Below are 13320 nucleotides of genomic sequence, written 5' to 3'. Positions count from 1 at the left end.
AAGTTATTACTCTGGCTAATCAAAACAAACGCAAACAACGCAGTGAACCAATCATAAATCGAAGCAAATAGATGCAACCGACGCCAAGCGCGGGAAAACGCGTGGGAGTGAGGCACGATTGATTTTGGTTTTGTTTCTCTTTGGTTGAGAACGTAGCGGGAGTTTTGCTGGCCAATCGCAGTTTAAGATAAAGCAAAACCAAAGTAAACGCGAAATTAATTTCCATACTCAATTGAAATCCGCTCAAAGAAAAATCATTATAACGACTTTATCACAAAATAGAACCACACTATTTCTTTATGCACTTTGTAACTGCGTAGTTAAGGGCACCTATTGCGGACTTCACAGATTTTTATTCAAATATTTGAATGCGATTGTTTCCACAATCCGATACAACAATTCTACCATTTCTGAGAATGGCTGCAGACCGCGGACCATTAAATTCGCCTAAACTGGTGCCTTCTGTTCCAAAATTACCGAGAAACTTTCCATTTAACTCAAAGAGTTGTATTTTTTGGTTATTTTTATCGCACACCATTAGAAGTCCTGACTTGGTTACTGATAAGAAACATGGAGAATTAAGCTCACCATCTCCTCCTCCCTGGGTTGCAAACTTGTACTGCAAATTCCCCTCTCGATCCATCACTTTAATACAATGCTCACTGTGGTCTGAGACTATGAGATATTCGTCACACTGAACACAGTGAACAGGAAAACTAAAAGAGCCAGGCCCACCTATCTTCCTTAAAAATTTACCATCAGGCGAAAATATCTTAATCATTTCGTCACCTGAATCAGCAACAATAATGTTTCCATTACTATCGACAGATAAACCGCACGGATTATAGAGCTGACTGTCGCGGTTTCCTTTCCCACCAAACATACCCACGAATATGCCCTCCCTGTTTAAAATCTGGACGCGGTTGTTACCACTGTCTGCTACGAAAATATATCTATTCCCGTGGAAGCTTATTCCATAAGGACAAGTAAATTTGCCTTGCTTTCTACCCTTTTGACCGAATGATCTTAAGTAATTTCCGCTACTGTCAAAGATTTGCACCCTGTGGTTCCAACAGTCAGTTACTGCTATCTCCTGATCGGAGTCACTCACCGCCACCCCCCAAGGACGGTTAAACATTCCAATAGATGAACCTTGATTTCCAAAAGTTAAAACAGGTTTGTACTCCAGAGTTTCCAAAAATCCAATTTGTTCACTTTGGACAACGTTTAACAGTGTTTTATTTCCCACTAATCGTGGTGCTAGAAGATCTTTGTGGCCACTCTCAGTTGGCTGGGTTTGAGTGCCGACTTGATCGAAGATTGTCTCCAATGAGTTTTTCAATTGGATTACATCAGCGTTTGTTCCTTGCGTGACAAGTTTATCAGCTTCTCCTAACATCGATTCTACCAGCTCTATTTCATTCTCCACCTTGGCCTTGGTCGTTGTTAGAGTTTCCAGTGTTTTGTTTGTTTGGGTTTCCACCAGAGTCAAAACACTTTGTCTCTTGGATTCAATGGCCTCCATCAAGGTTTGTACAAAGCTTTGAACATTTTCTTTCATTTTGTCACCATGTTGAACGACTTTAATGTAATCTTCATCGAGCTGTCTGACTAGGGTTTTCTTGTCTTGCAAGTTCAGTCTCTGTGTCTTAACAATGTTTTGGATTTCAGTCTTTTGCCTTTCTGCTTCGTCCTCTATGTGCGTGACAACGTGGCCAGCATGTTCCCGAGAGCAACAGGTTTGGCAAACTGCCACTTTACAATTCTTGCAGAAGTACTTCAGTTCTTCTTTTTCGTGTCGAGGTCTTGGACAAAATGCTGGTCGTGTTAATACATCGTCGTAGTCTTTGTCTTGGAATTCTTTGACATCCAGAACATGGTGTTCTCTGCAAGCTCGCATGATGTTGTGTGCAGTCACACAGTGCTCGCAATAAAATACGCAGCATTGGAAACAGTAAGAACAATCGAAGCTTTTCTTGTCGCAGTTTCCACAAGTTACTTGCGTGTTGTTGCATTCTTTAATGGCCAGTACATCAATCATGCCCTTCAGATAAAAGCTGGTCGGAAGATCCTTGAGATCGCCGCTTGTAGGCACTCTGCTAAGTGTTTGGCACTTGGGACATTTGATTGAGTCTCCACCACTGCCTGTCTCATGCCAATGTTTTAAACATTGTAAACAGAAACTGTGTAAACATGGAAGCTGTTTGGGATCTGCATGTATATCACTGCACACCGAACAGGACACTTCTTGGCGAAGATTTTTAGGAGACTTTTGTACATCCATGGTCTGAATTAGCATCGAATGATCCTTGCGGAAGTGGAAGGTCTCGTGAATTTATTATTTTTTTTGCCCTGTCATGATACAAAAATGTCAACCAATCATTAATCACTGTTTTAAGAGCGTCTTAATTTGTTTTGTCTTCCGTTGATATCCCCAAGAATTTGACCCAGACGCTTTCAGTTGTTAGTGTCGTGTCATTGACGTCAATGAAGGAGCATAGATTGAGAAAATATACTGTCGACAACGTTTTGTTACTTCAAGACTGTACCTGACGCTTAGTTCACTGAAATGTGACAAATGGACTAAAATTTGGCAGATAGCAAGGTGTTATCATTCTTAAAATTTTTAAGCATAATTAGTAGTGCTATAGATCGCGTGACATGCAACGTGATCGTTTTCGTGAAAAAAGCAAAGATTTGACAGGTAGGTGACGGTTTAAAGAGAAAACATGAAACAAAGACGCGTTTCTAATAAAGATTAAATATCTCCATCCCTTCACGTTTGGAATGATCGTCCATTGTTCTCCAGAAAAAAAATCGTCAGGAAAAAAGTCATTTCTTAGTCCGCAATTCAACCTTTGATTGTCAATTTCTTCAATTTAAAAACTTAAGGACAGTCATTCCAAACGTAGAATGTTCAATATTTTTAATCTGCTTCGGAAACACTCATTCAGTTATCTACAGAAAGAAAATTCGCCGCCGTAACGCCGATTTACGTAATTTTAATTTTTTGGTCACGTGATGTGTCACGTGATCAAAATTTTACGTAAAGGCAAAAGGAGACATCGAGTTTTATGTTCCGTGAAAATTTCATCCTGTTCTAGGCAGACAAACCGAAGATATAGGAGATCATTCATAATTTTTAAACACTCTTCAAACCCAGGCCTTAAAAAAACTGCTTGAGTAGTTGAAAGGACATTTCAAACTACAAAATAAACTCAAATCAACAAGCAATTATCATACGTTATTTTATTAAAATTCAAAACAACTACAGAAGTTGTAACAATAATAATTCTCTCTTTAAAAAAATGACTGGTTCTGGTTTGCAATTCTACACAATTAAAATGTTCTAGTTTTAAAGATCCTCGAAGGAGAATCTCTAATGAATTGACAATATAACATATATAGTCCAATTTACAGAGACAAAACTAAGAAGCAATAACTATGAGGTAATGTTAGTCAGAATAAAAAAAAAACGCTATTAATTTAAACTTTTCTTCCCTGAGCCATTTATAACCTTAATCATGAAATCCTGTTGAAACATTTGTGTGCATGGTAACCTGGCCCTTGAGAAGAAACAAGGCTGTAGTTGAATCTGTCAGATACAAACCTTAATGCTTTTGGTATGAAAATCATGTTGCCTTATTTTAACTAATTTCCATGTATGTATACATAAAGAGCACTGAGGTTTGTATCGAAACTAAGTCAACTCCTCGCTTCCACTCAAAGATCAACGCACTTCAAGGACACAATTAAGGCTATTAGAATTAAAAATATTAAATGCATTTATTTGTTTGACTATTTATTTCAACTACGTATAATGAAATAAGCTAAGCTGTCACGTCAGTATGAGTAAAATTATTTTCCAGTCTTCTACTAAAAAAATTAACTTTTCTTGCAATGCAAATGCACTTAATTAAGTGTCTTTTAAAACATTACTGATAAGAAGTTTAAAACATAAATTTAGCAGAAAAACTAACGCGGAGAGATTTCGACGTTTCGATGACATCCTGTCATCATTATCAAGAAAATGAAGAAAATTTACATAAGTAAGTAGACAAAACTAAACTGAAAAAAATAGTCTATTGTTCTAAGCCAGTGAATCATCAAGTGACCTCACACAAAGGAAAACCAAAGTCAAGTGAATAATTTGGCACGTATTGAGTCTGATTGGATGTTAAGACTTGGTCTGTACTTCTTAATCAGGAGCATCTCGTATACCAGACAGTCCATCTTTCCTTGGCATACGTGCCAAAACGTGCCAAATTATTCACTATTAATAATTAATTCACTATTAATAATTATTAATTCACTATTAATAATTATTAATTATTCAATACGTGCCAAATTATTCACTTGACTTTGGTTTTCCTTTGTGTGAGGTCACTTGATGATTCACTGGCTTAGAACAATAGACTATTTTTTTTTTTCAGTTTAGTTTTGTCTACTTACTTATGTAAATTTTCTTCATTTTCTTGATAATGATGACAGGATGTCATCGAAACGTCGAAATCTCTCCGCGTTAGTTTTTCTGCTAAATTTAATAACAAAAGTCAATCTTATACGTAAAACATAAATGAACACTTAATTAAACCTTAACTTATCACAATATGAAACTGATAAAACTTACTTCATTCTCAACAAAATTCCTAATAATTTTAATCCTATTACACAGTAATGATCATCCAGAAATTTCACAACAATTAGGCTTGTGCCCTCAATAATATTATTATAGTTTAAAGATTGCAATTCAGCCACAATTCAGACCTGCCAACCTCCTTTTTGAACGCCATGTAAGGCTAACATGAAAACACGTGGGCAAAATTCTCCGTGTAGGATGTTAACCAAATCCATCATCACACGATTTCTATTTTTTTTAAAATTTAAATTTAATCTTTTTACTAATTAAAGTTATTTAGTACACTCCTGAATTACAGTACAACAGTTAACTTTTAACCGACTCCCAAGACAACAAAATTATTACTTTCCTGATCGAGTGGCTACAAATGACAGCTAGTTTTCATTCAAACATTTCAATGCGATGGTTAATGTTATCTGACACAACAATTCTACCATTATTTAACACAGCGACGGATTTTGGATGATGAAATTCTCCTAAGTTTGTGCCTTCTGTTCCAAACTTGCCAACAAACTTGCCATTCAATTCAAACACTTGTATTCTATTATTACCCGTATCACACACCATCAGGTGTTTGGAGTTAGTCACTGCCATACAATGGGGAGAATTAAACTTACCATCCCCTTCCCCCTTCTTTCCAAATTTATATTGGTATTTACCCTCGGTACTGAACACTTTAATACGGTGTTCATCTCGGTCTGACACTATGAGATATTCATCACACTGAACACAGTGAACAGGAAAACTAAAAGAGCCAGGCCCACCTATCTTCCTTACAAACTTACCATCGGCTGAAAAGATCTTAATCAGTTTGTTACCTGAATCGGCAACAATAATATTACCATTGGCATCCAATGATAAACCCCAAGGATAAGAGAGCTGACTATCAAGGCTTCCTTCTCCACCAAACATACCCATGTACCTACCCTCCCCACTAAAAATCTGGATTCTATGGTTACTCTTGTCTGCTACGAAAATATTTCTGTTATTATCAAAGCAAATTCCAAAAGGATGCCTAAATTTTCCTTTGATGGTACCATTGCGACCAAAGGATCTTAAGTAATTCCCACCACTGTCAAAGATTTGCACCCTGTGGTTCATAGCATCGGTTACTGCTATCTCGTCCGTGTTACTCACTGCCACCCCAAAAGGATAGTTAAACATTCCTACAGACGGACCTCTGTTTCCAAAAGATAAAACAGGTTTGAACTGAAATGGTTTTAGTAACATAGCCAGCGAGCAAGCTCCCTGCTCCGGTGAAAAATGGCGAGCGGCACTCGGCGAAGGAGAGTGTCCAACGCTATTTTTTCCCCGAGCGTAAAGATTCCCGGAGCTGACAGCCTGCTCGAGGGCCTTTACTAGCAAATCATAAGGACTGCCAGGAACATGTTCCCCGTTTACCTTAATAATAATTGAATATCTGCCTTGTTCTTTGGGAGAATAGCTGATCTTATACTGTCCATTCTTGTTATCACTGATTCGCACTTCTGTCCCGCACTCTCGCCCTCGTTGGTCTCGGATCTCAACCGTCACACAGTCACGTTTATTGTAACACTGTCTTCCTTCTGCAGTTTTTGTTGTCAAAGTGAATTCCGTTTCACGTCCAGCAAAAGTTTCATTCAGTCCTTCGCCTTCAGCGATTGATTGGCTTCCTTTCGTTTGTTGCAGTATCTCCAAGATACCAATTTCTTCGTTGGTGACAGTGCCTAACAGCTTTTGATTTTGCACGAAAACTAAAACTGGAAGAGTTCCAAGGTCATGGACAACTGGTTCGTCTTGAACAATTCCATCAAAGATTGTTTCTGGTGAAGTATTTATTCCAACAACCTCAATGTTGTTACTTCGCATTAACAGTTTGTCAGCTTTTTCTAGCGATGATTCAATTAGTTTTATTTCATTCTCGATCTTGTTCTTTTGTGTTGTTAGACTTTCAAACAACTTTTTTGTCTGGCTTTCCACCGCTGCGAAAATATTTTGTTTCCTTGATTCAATGACCGCGAACAAGTCATCCGCAAATTTCTGAACATTTCTTTTCAGGTCTTCGCCTTGTTCTATCAGTCTAGCTTTATGTTCATCGAGTTGCTTAACTGTGTTCTTCTTTGCTAGTAAGTTCTGTCCCTGTGTTTCCATAATATTCTTCATTTCAGTCTTTCGTCTTTCAGCTTCGTCTTCTATGTGCTTTAAAGCGTGACCAGAATGCTGCAGAGTTACACACGCTTGGCAGACGGCCAGTTTACAATTCTCGCAGAAGAACCTTACCTCTTCTTTCTCGTGTCGTGGTTCTGAACAAAACGCGGGTCGCTTGAGTACATCCTCGTAGTCCGTGTCTTGAAACTCTTTCACCGCCAGAACGCGGTGATCTTTGAACAATCGTATCATGTTGTGTCCAATTAGGCACTGTTCACAATGAAATATGCAACACTGGAAACAGTACGAAGCTTCAGAGCTTTTCTTGTCGCAGTTTCCACACGTCACTTGAGTTGTGTTGCATTCTTTAATGGCCAGGACATCAATCATGCCGTTCAGATAAAAGCTGGTCGGAAGATCCTTGAGATCGCCGCTTTCAGGCACTCTGCACAGGGTTGTGCATTTGGGACATTTGACTGCGTTTCCACCGCCGCTTGTCTCATACCAATGACTTAAACACTCGAAACAGACACTGTGTAGACAGGATAGCTGTTTGGGATCCGTAAATATGCCTGAACACACTGGACAAGACACTTCTTCGCGAAGATTATTAAGCAGGGTTCGGATATCCATGTTGTCTTCAACGAACAATCGAGAAATTCGATCAAACACAGTGGAATCTTGTTTATGCGACTTCCTCTTTTCAGCTTTTCTCAGGATAAGAGAGCAACAAGACAATCATAGAACGCTGATCTGAGAAGTTGTTTTTCCTTCTTGGTTTGTGATTTTTAGGAATCCGCCACTGGGCAGCCCAGTTTTAGTAACATGTTAATCTTGAAAACGACAGCGATTGTTTTCTCACAAAAGTACTCGAACTTAACCAATCACAAAACGTTAGTTTAAGAGTGTGTTAATGAGACTGTTTTTGACAAGTTTAATATTGGTAAGTGCGAAAAAATGTACGAATGTGATATTTGATATTTTCCCATTAGATTTAAGCGATGTGTAGAATATGTCACGCGATCAGTCTCATTGCGCGGTTCAGCGCGCGTTATAGGTAATATAAATAACTGATATATACACTGTATTTTCAGCACCAAAATTGTAATCAGGAAAAGTAGATTTTCGACATACGCAGCTACGAAGCAGTTTAAACGTATTCACTTAAATACTTGAACAAAGTCAAGCATGCAATTGTTGCTAAGAGATGAAAACAGACAAACCAACCAACAAATTGAACGCATCGCTAATTTTCTCTGTTCGCACTCTCAAAATTTATGCAGACACTCAGTCAAGGCGGTTTGCACATGTAATTGACTGTGACATAGTGTCTTAAAGGTGTTGAAATATTTCAATTTTACTCTCCGTTTGTACAATTGTAGACAGATTAAGAAATTCATGCAATGCACGCATGTTATGAACTTGGGAAGCTATTTTGCAATCTTGCCTGTAGCAGTATACGCGCTGTTCATTAAAGTTTCGGTCTACTGGTTAAAATAACACGTCGACACTGTGCCTCCTTTGAAAGAGAACAAAAAGTTGTTTTTGTTTTACAGTCATTGAAGGATATCAAATAAAGGTCACTGGAAACGAATTCATACCAGCGAGAAGATTGGAAAGCTGCAACATTTGGATATCCATGTTCGTAGAAAATGACCTAAGGCCCTCGCTTAGTAAACGTTGACGTGAATTAGAAGGTATGGAAATGCCAATTTTCGTGCGGTTAATGGCTAACTACAAACAGAATTACCCGTAAACGCTCTTTTAAGCAACAGAAGCCAAAAAAAAAAAGGCTTTGCCGCGCTTGAGAGTGGCTTGGTAAGAACGGGAAGGTGGCAAAGAATTTCAAAACAATTTCTTGAAAATAATCATTTAAATCAGGTTTTCTTCTTTTTTTGTACAGAAAAGTTATCTTTGGTCACCACTATTTGACAAGTTACCTTGCATTTTGAGGAGTACGTGTCAGGTGATACTTCTTTTGCTCTAGACACGCGATTTGTTTCAATCACGCGATTGGACAGTTAAGTCACGCCAATTTCCAGTTATGTCACTCGATTCAGTGTTTTTGATCGGTTAACCGAAATAAATTAATTAGTTGTCGTTTTTCTAACCGATAAACAACTCGCTAAACATTTAGTGCCGCAATCCCAAGTAGCATAAACGATGTGACTTTCTAAAAGACGGCTGCGTAAAAATTTTCGAAGGAAAGTAAAGGCTTGATCAAAGACTATTAAACTCCAATGAAGGAGAATAGTAGCGGTCTTGTTCTTTTAGTCAATTAGAGTTTTTAAAGAGGGATGAGAAAAGCAAATGAATTTATAAAACGCGTGATTCGTTGTTGTTGCTGAGACTTGACAATAAACAAGCAAATGTCTTAACTGTGACTTTGTTTATTCAAAGTTTAAAAATCGACGCAGACACATCTACTTAACTTACTTTTACAGATATAAAGTTTTCTATTCAGATACTAGCTAGGAAGACAATGCCTGAATCAGTTGGCAACAATTCTATTATACAAACATGGACTATTGGCTCATCGTCAAAACTGACTGACTTCTTTCACCCGGTCTAGTTATAAATGCAAATTCTCAGCTTTCCGAAAACACGCAAATGTCTAGTCCCTAAAGGAACATTGACGTAGTTAACTCCTGATGCAAAATTGTGGTTTACCTTGACACTATGGAAATTTGTAACAGTTTTAACATCATTCTGAGATATTAAACGATGGAATAGCAACTTTGTACAGACTATTTCCCTCCCCCTCCCTCGCGCAAAACTATTTAACAGGCAAACTGGTCTTCAAAATCAATACCGAACCTCTAATTTTAGGGCAGTTTTTCTTTGAGTGCCGTAAAACCCAAACAAAAGTTATTACTCTGGCTAATCAAAACAAACGCAAAAAACGCAGTGAACCAATCATAAATCGAAGCAAATAGATGCAACCGACGCTAAGCGCGGGAAAACGCGTGGGAGCGAGGCACGATTGGTTTTGGTTTTGTTTCTCTTTAGTTGAGAACGTGGCGCGTGTTTTGTTGGCCAATCACAGTGTAAGGTAAAGCAAAACCAAAGTAAACGCGAAATTAATTTCCACACTCAATTGAAATCCGCTCAAAGAAAAATCATTATAACGACTTTATAATGGTAATTGAACTGAGTGGAGTGCAATTTGGTCTGAAATCATACGCGTGATTACAAAATCAAACGAGCGCGCAGCGCGAGTTTGATTTGAAATCACAAGTATGATTTCAGACCAAAATTGCACGACACGAAGTTCAATTACCACTTAATTACATCCATTTTGAAATCACAGAGTATCATTGTCAATATTAATGTTCTATTTGTGTTACTTCATTTCCATTTTGATGGGCTAAAGAAAGGATGCGATTTAGAGCAAAAAATGGTGCAATTTGGGAATAAATTGCACCATTTTGGACCAATCAGATTCCAAGGATCACCAGTGATTTCAAAATGGATGTAATTAATCACAAAATAGAACCACACTCTTTCTTTATGCACTAGTAACTGCGTAGTTAATTAAGGGTACCAGTCCCAAATTGCTTGCTTTTTCTTACGGACTGTACAGATTTTTATTCAAATATTTGAATGCGATTGTTTCCACAATCCGATACAACAATTCTACCATTTCTAAGAATGGCTGCAGACCGCGGGCCATTAAATTTGCCTAAATTGGTGCCTTCTGTTCCAAAATTACCGAGAAACTTTCCATTTAACTCGAAGACTTGTATTCTTTGGTTATTTTTATCGCACACCATTAGAAGTCCTGACTTGGTTACTGATAAGAAACATGGAGAATTAAGCTCACCATCTCCTCCCCCCTGGGTTCCAAACTTGTACTGCAAATTCCCCTCTCGATCCATCACTTTAATACAATGCTCACCGTGGTCTGATACTATGAGATATTCATCACACTGAACATAGTGAACAGGAAAACTAAAAGAGCCAGGCCCACCTATCTTCCTTACGAACTCTCCATCAGTTGAAAAGATCTTAATTAGTTTGTTACCTGAATCAGCAACAATAATGTTCCCATTACTATCGACAGATAAACCGCACGGATTATAGAGCTGACTGTCGCGGTTTCCTTTCCCACCAAACATACCCACGATTATGCCCTCCCTGTTTAAAATCTGGACGCGGTTGTTACCACTGTCTGCTACGAAAATATATCTATTCCTGTGGAAGGTGATTCCATAAGGACAAGTAAATTTGCCTTGCTTTCTACCCTTTTGACCGAATGATCTTAAGTAATTTCCGCTACTGTCAAAGATTTGAACCCTGTGGTTCCAACAGTCAGTTACTGCTATCTCATCCGAGTCACTCACCGCCACCCCCCAAGGACGGTTAAACATTCCAATAGCTGAACCTTGTTTTCCAAAAGTTAAAACAGGTTTGTACTCCAGAGTTTCCAAAAATCCAATTTGTTCACTTTGGACAACGTTTAACAGTGTTTTATTTCCCACTAATCGTGGTGCTAGAAGATCTTTGGGGCCACTCTTAGTTGGCTGGGTTTGAGTGCCGACTTGATCGAAGATTGTCTCCAATGAGTTTTTCAATTGGATTACATCAGCGTTTGTTCCTCGCGAGACAAGTTTATCAGCTTCTCTTAACATCGATTCTACCACTTCTATTTCATTCTCCACCTTGGTCTTTGTCGTTGTTAGAGTTTCCAGTGTTTTGTTTGTTTGGGTTTCCACCAGAGTCAAAACACTTTGTCTCTTGTATTCAATGGCCTCCATCAAGGTTTGTACAAAGCTTTGAACATTTTCTTTCATTTTGTCACCATGTTGAACGACTTTAATGTAATCTTCATCGAGCTGTCTGACTAGGGTTTTCTTGTCTTGCAAGTTCAGTCTCTGTGTCTTAACAATGTTTTGGATTTCAGTCATTTGCCTTTCTGTTTCGTCCTCTATGTGCGTGACAACGTGACCAGCATGTTCCAGAGAGCAACAGGTTTGGCAAACTGCCACTTTACAATTCTCGCAGAAGTACTTCAGTTCTTCTTTTTCGTGTCGAGGTCTTGGACATAAAGCTGGTCGTGTTAATACATCGTCGTAGTCTTTGTCTTGGAATTCTTTGACATCCAGAACATGGTGTTCTCTGCAAGCTCGCATGATGTTGTGTGCAGTCACACAGTGCTCGCAATAAAATACGCAGCATTGGAAACAGTAAGAACAATTGAAGCTTTTCTTGTCGCAGTTTCCACACGTTACTTGCGTGTTGTTGCATTCTTTTATGGCCAGTACATCAATCATGCCCTTCAGATAAAAGCTGGTCGGAAGATCCTTGAGATCGCCGCTTGTAGGCACTCTGCTAAGTGTTTGGCACGTCGGACATTTAATTGAGTCTCCACCACCGCCTGTCTCATGCCAATGTTTTAAGCATTGTAAACAGAAACTGTGTAAACATGGAAGCTGTTTGGGATCTGCATATATATTACTGCACACCAAACAGGACACTTCTTGGCGAAGATTTTTAGGAGACGTTTGTGCATCCATGGTCTATTGTGAACAAGCATCGAAAGATCTTTGCGGAAGTGGAAGGTCTCGTGAATTTATTCTTTTTTTGCCCTGTCATGATACAAAAATGCCAACCAATCATTAATCACTGTTTTAAGAGCATTTTAATTTGTTTTGTCTTCCTTTGATATCCCGAAGAATTTGACCCAGACGCTTTCAATTGTTAGTGTCATGTCATTGACGTCAATGAAGGAGCACAGATTGAGAAACGATGTTTTGTTACTTCAAGACTGTACCTGACGCTTAGTTCAATGACATGTGACAAATAAGAATTAGAAATATGATCATCTTTGAATAAGCGTGCAAATATGTTTAGTACGTACTTTCCGTTAGGAAGAGCGTTTTGATTTATTTTAGTGTCCACAATTCAGTAGGTTTCAAGCCAAGTACTCAGATATATTTTTTCGTTCGTTCGTTCCATGTGGAAGAAGTGTTCCGTCTTTTGAGATTAAAAAGGCTTCCCTGGCCTCACGGACTGGCTGCGGTAATGTTGTTTCTCTGTAGCGGTTTAGTGTATAGGTCAGTCCTGATGTAACCGTCCGTTTAGAAAAAGAAAAATTAACATCAAGGAAAGATGCGTTAACAGAAGTGTAAGCTAGTGAATTTAATAGAGGGGTGAATGTTAAGATAATCGATGAAGATTTTAAAGTTATCCAGACCTTCAGTCCAGATCATAAAAATATCATCAATATAACGAAACCAAGTGTGGAGATGAAATGGAGAATTTGCATTGGGTCTTTCCACCCTACTCATGTTATGGCATCTACCAGCACCCTTTCCAAGTTAGACTTGTTTACAAGTCGAGCTCAGAAAGCACGAAGCGCGAACGTGCTCCTTGCATGCGCGATCGTCAGAGCTCCAGCGAGCGAGCACGGGCCGCGAGCTAGCAAGGGTTCGACTTGTTTCCCCCGATGGAAATCGAATTAAGTGACGTCATTTTGGCGCGAACTTTTTACGATGCGAAGTTGTCAAACTGTCAACAATATTACTTTCGCGTGTCTTGTAATGGGTTCAAAA

General features: G+C 38.6%; 2 protein-coding genes across 4 annotated transcripts in view; both read right to left on the bottom strand.

Annotated features, from left to right (window-relative positions):
• LOC146472238 (E3 ubiquitin-protein ligase TRIM45-like) overlaps positions 1-8335 on the bottom strand; it is a 212711-nt gene extending 204376 nt beyond the window's left edge. Inside the window, exon 1 of one of the 3 annotated variants that reach the window (XM_085119651.1) lies at positions 3891-8335. In XM_085119651.1, coding sequence (XP_084975777.1) covers positions 5021-7399 — 2379 coding nt within the window. In that variant the 5' untranslated portion in view covers positions 7400-8335 and the 3' untranslated portion in view covers positions 3891-5020. Of the gene's footprint in view, positions 1-3517 lie in introns of all 3 variants that reach the window. The other 2 variants (XM_085119650.1, XM_085119652.1) reach the window with 2 other exon arrangements.
• Positions 340-12652, bottom strand: LOC146472237 (E3 ubiquitin-protein ligase TRIM56-like). Its single transcript, XM_085119656.1, has 2 exons — positions 12540-12652; positions 340-2549 (listed from the first exon to the last, which is right to left on the bottom strand). Exon 2 carries the CDS (start codon positions 2297-2299, stop codon positions 353-355), a length of 1947 nt encoding a protein of 648 aa, XP_084975782.1. The 5' UTR covers positions 2300-2549; positions 12540-12652; the 3' UTR covers positions 340-352.
• Between the last annotated feature and the right edge of the window lie 668 nt (positions 12653-13320).

Source organism: Pavona decussata, unplaced genomic scaffold (assembly GCF_977016875.1).
Source record: "Pavona decussata unplaced genomic scaffold, jaPavDecu1.1 SCAFFOLD_100, whole genome shotgun sequence".
Taxonomy (NCBI): Eukaryota; Metazoa; Cnidaria; class Anthozoa; order Scleractinia; family Agariciidae; genus Pavona; species Pavona decussata.
Note: the sequence above shows the minus strand (reverse complement) of the source record. Positions and strands in the feature narration are given on the sequence as shown.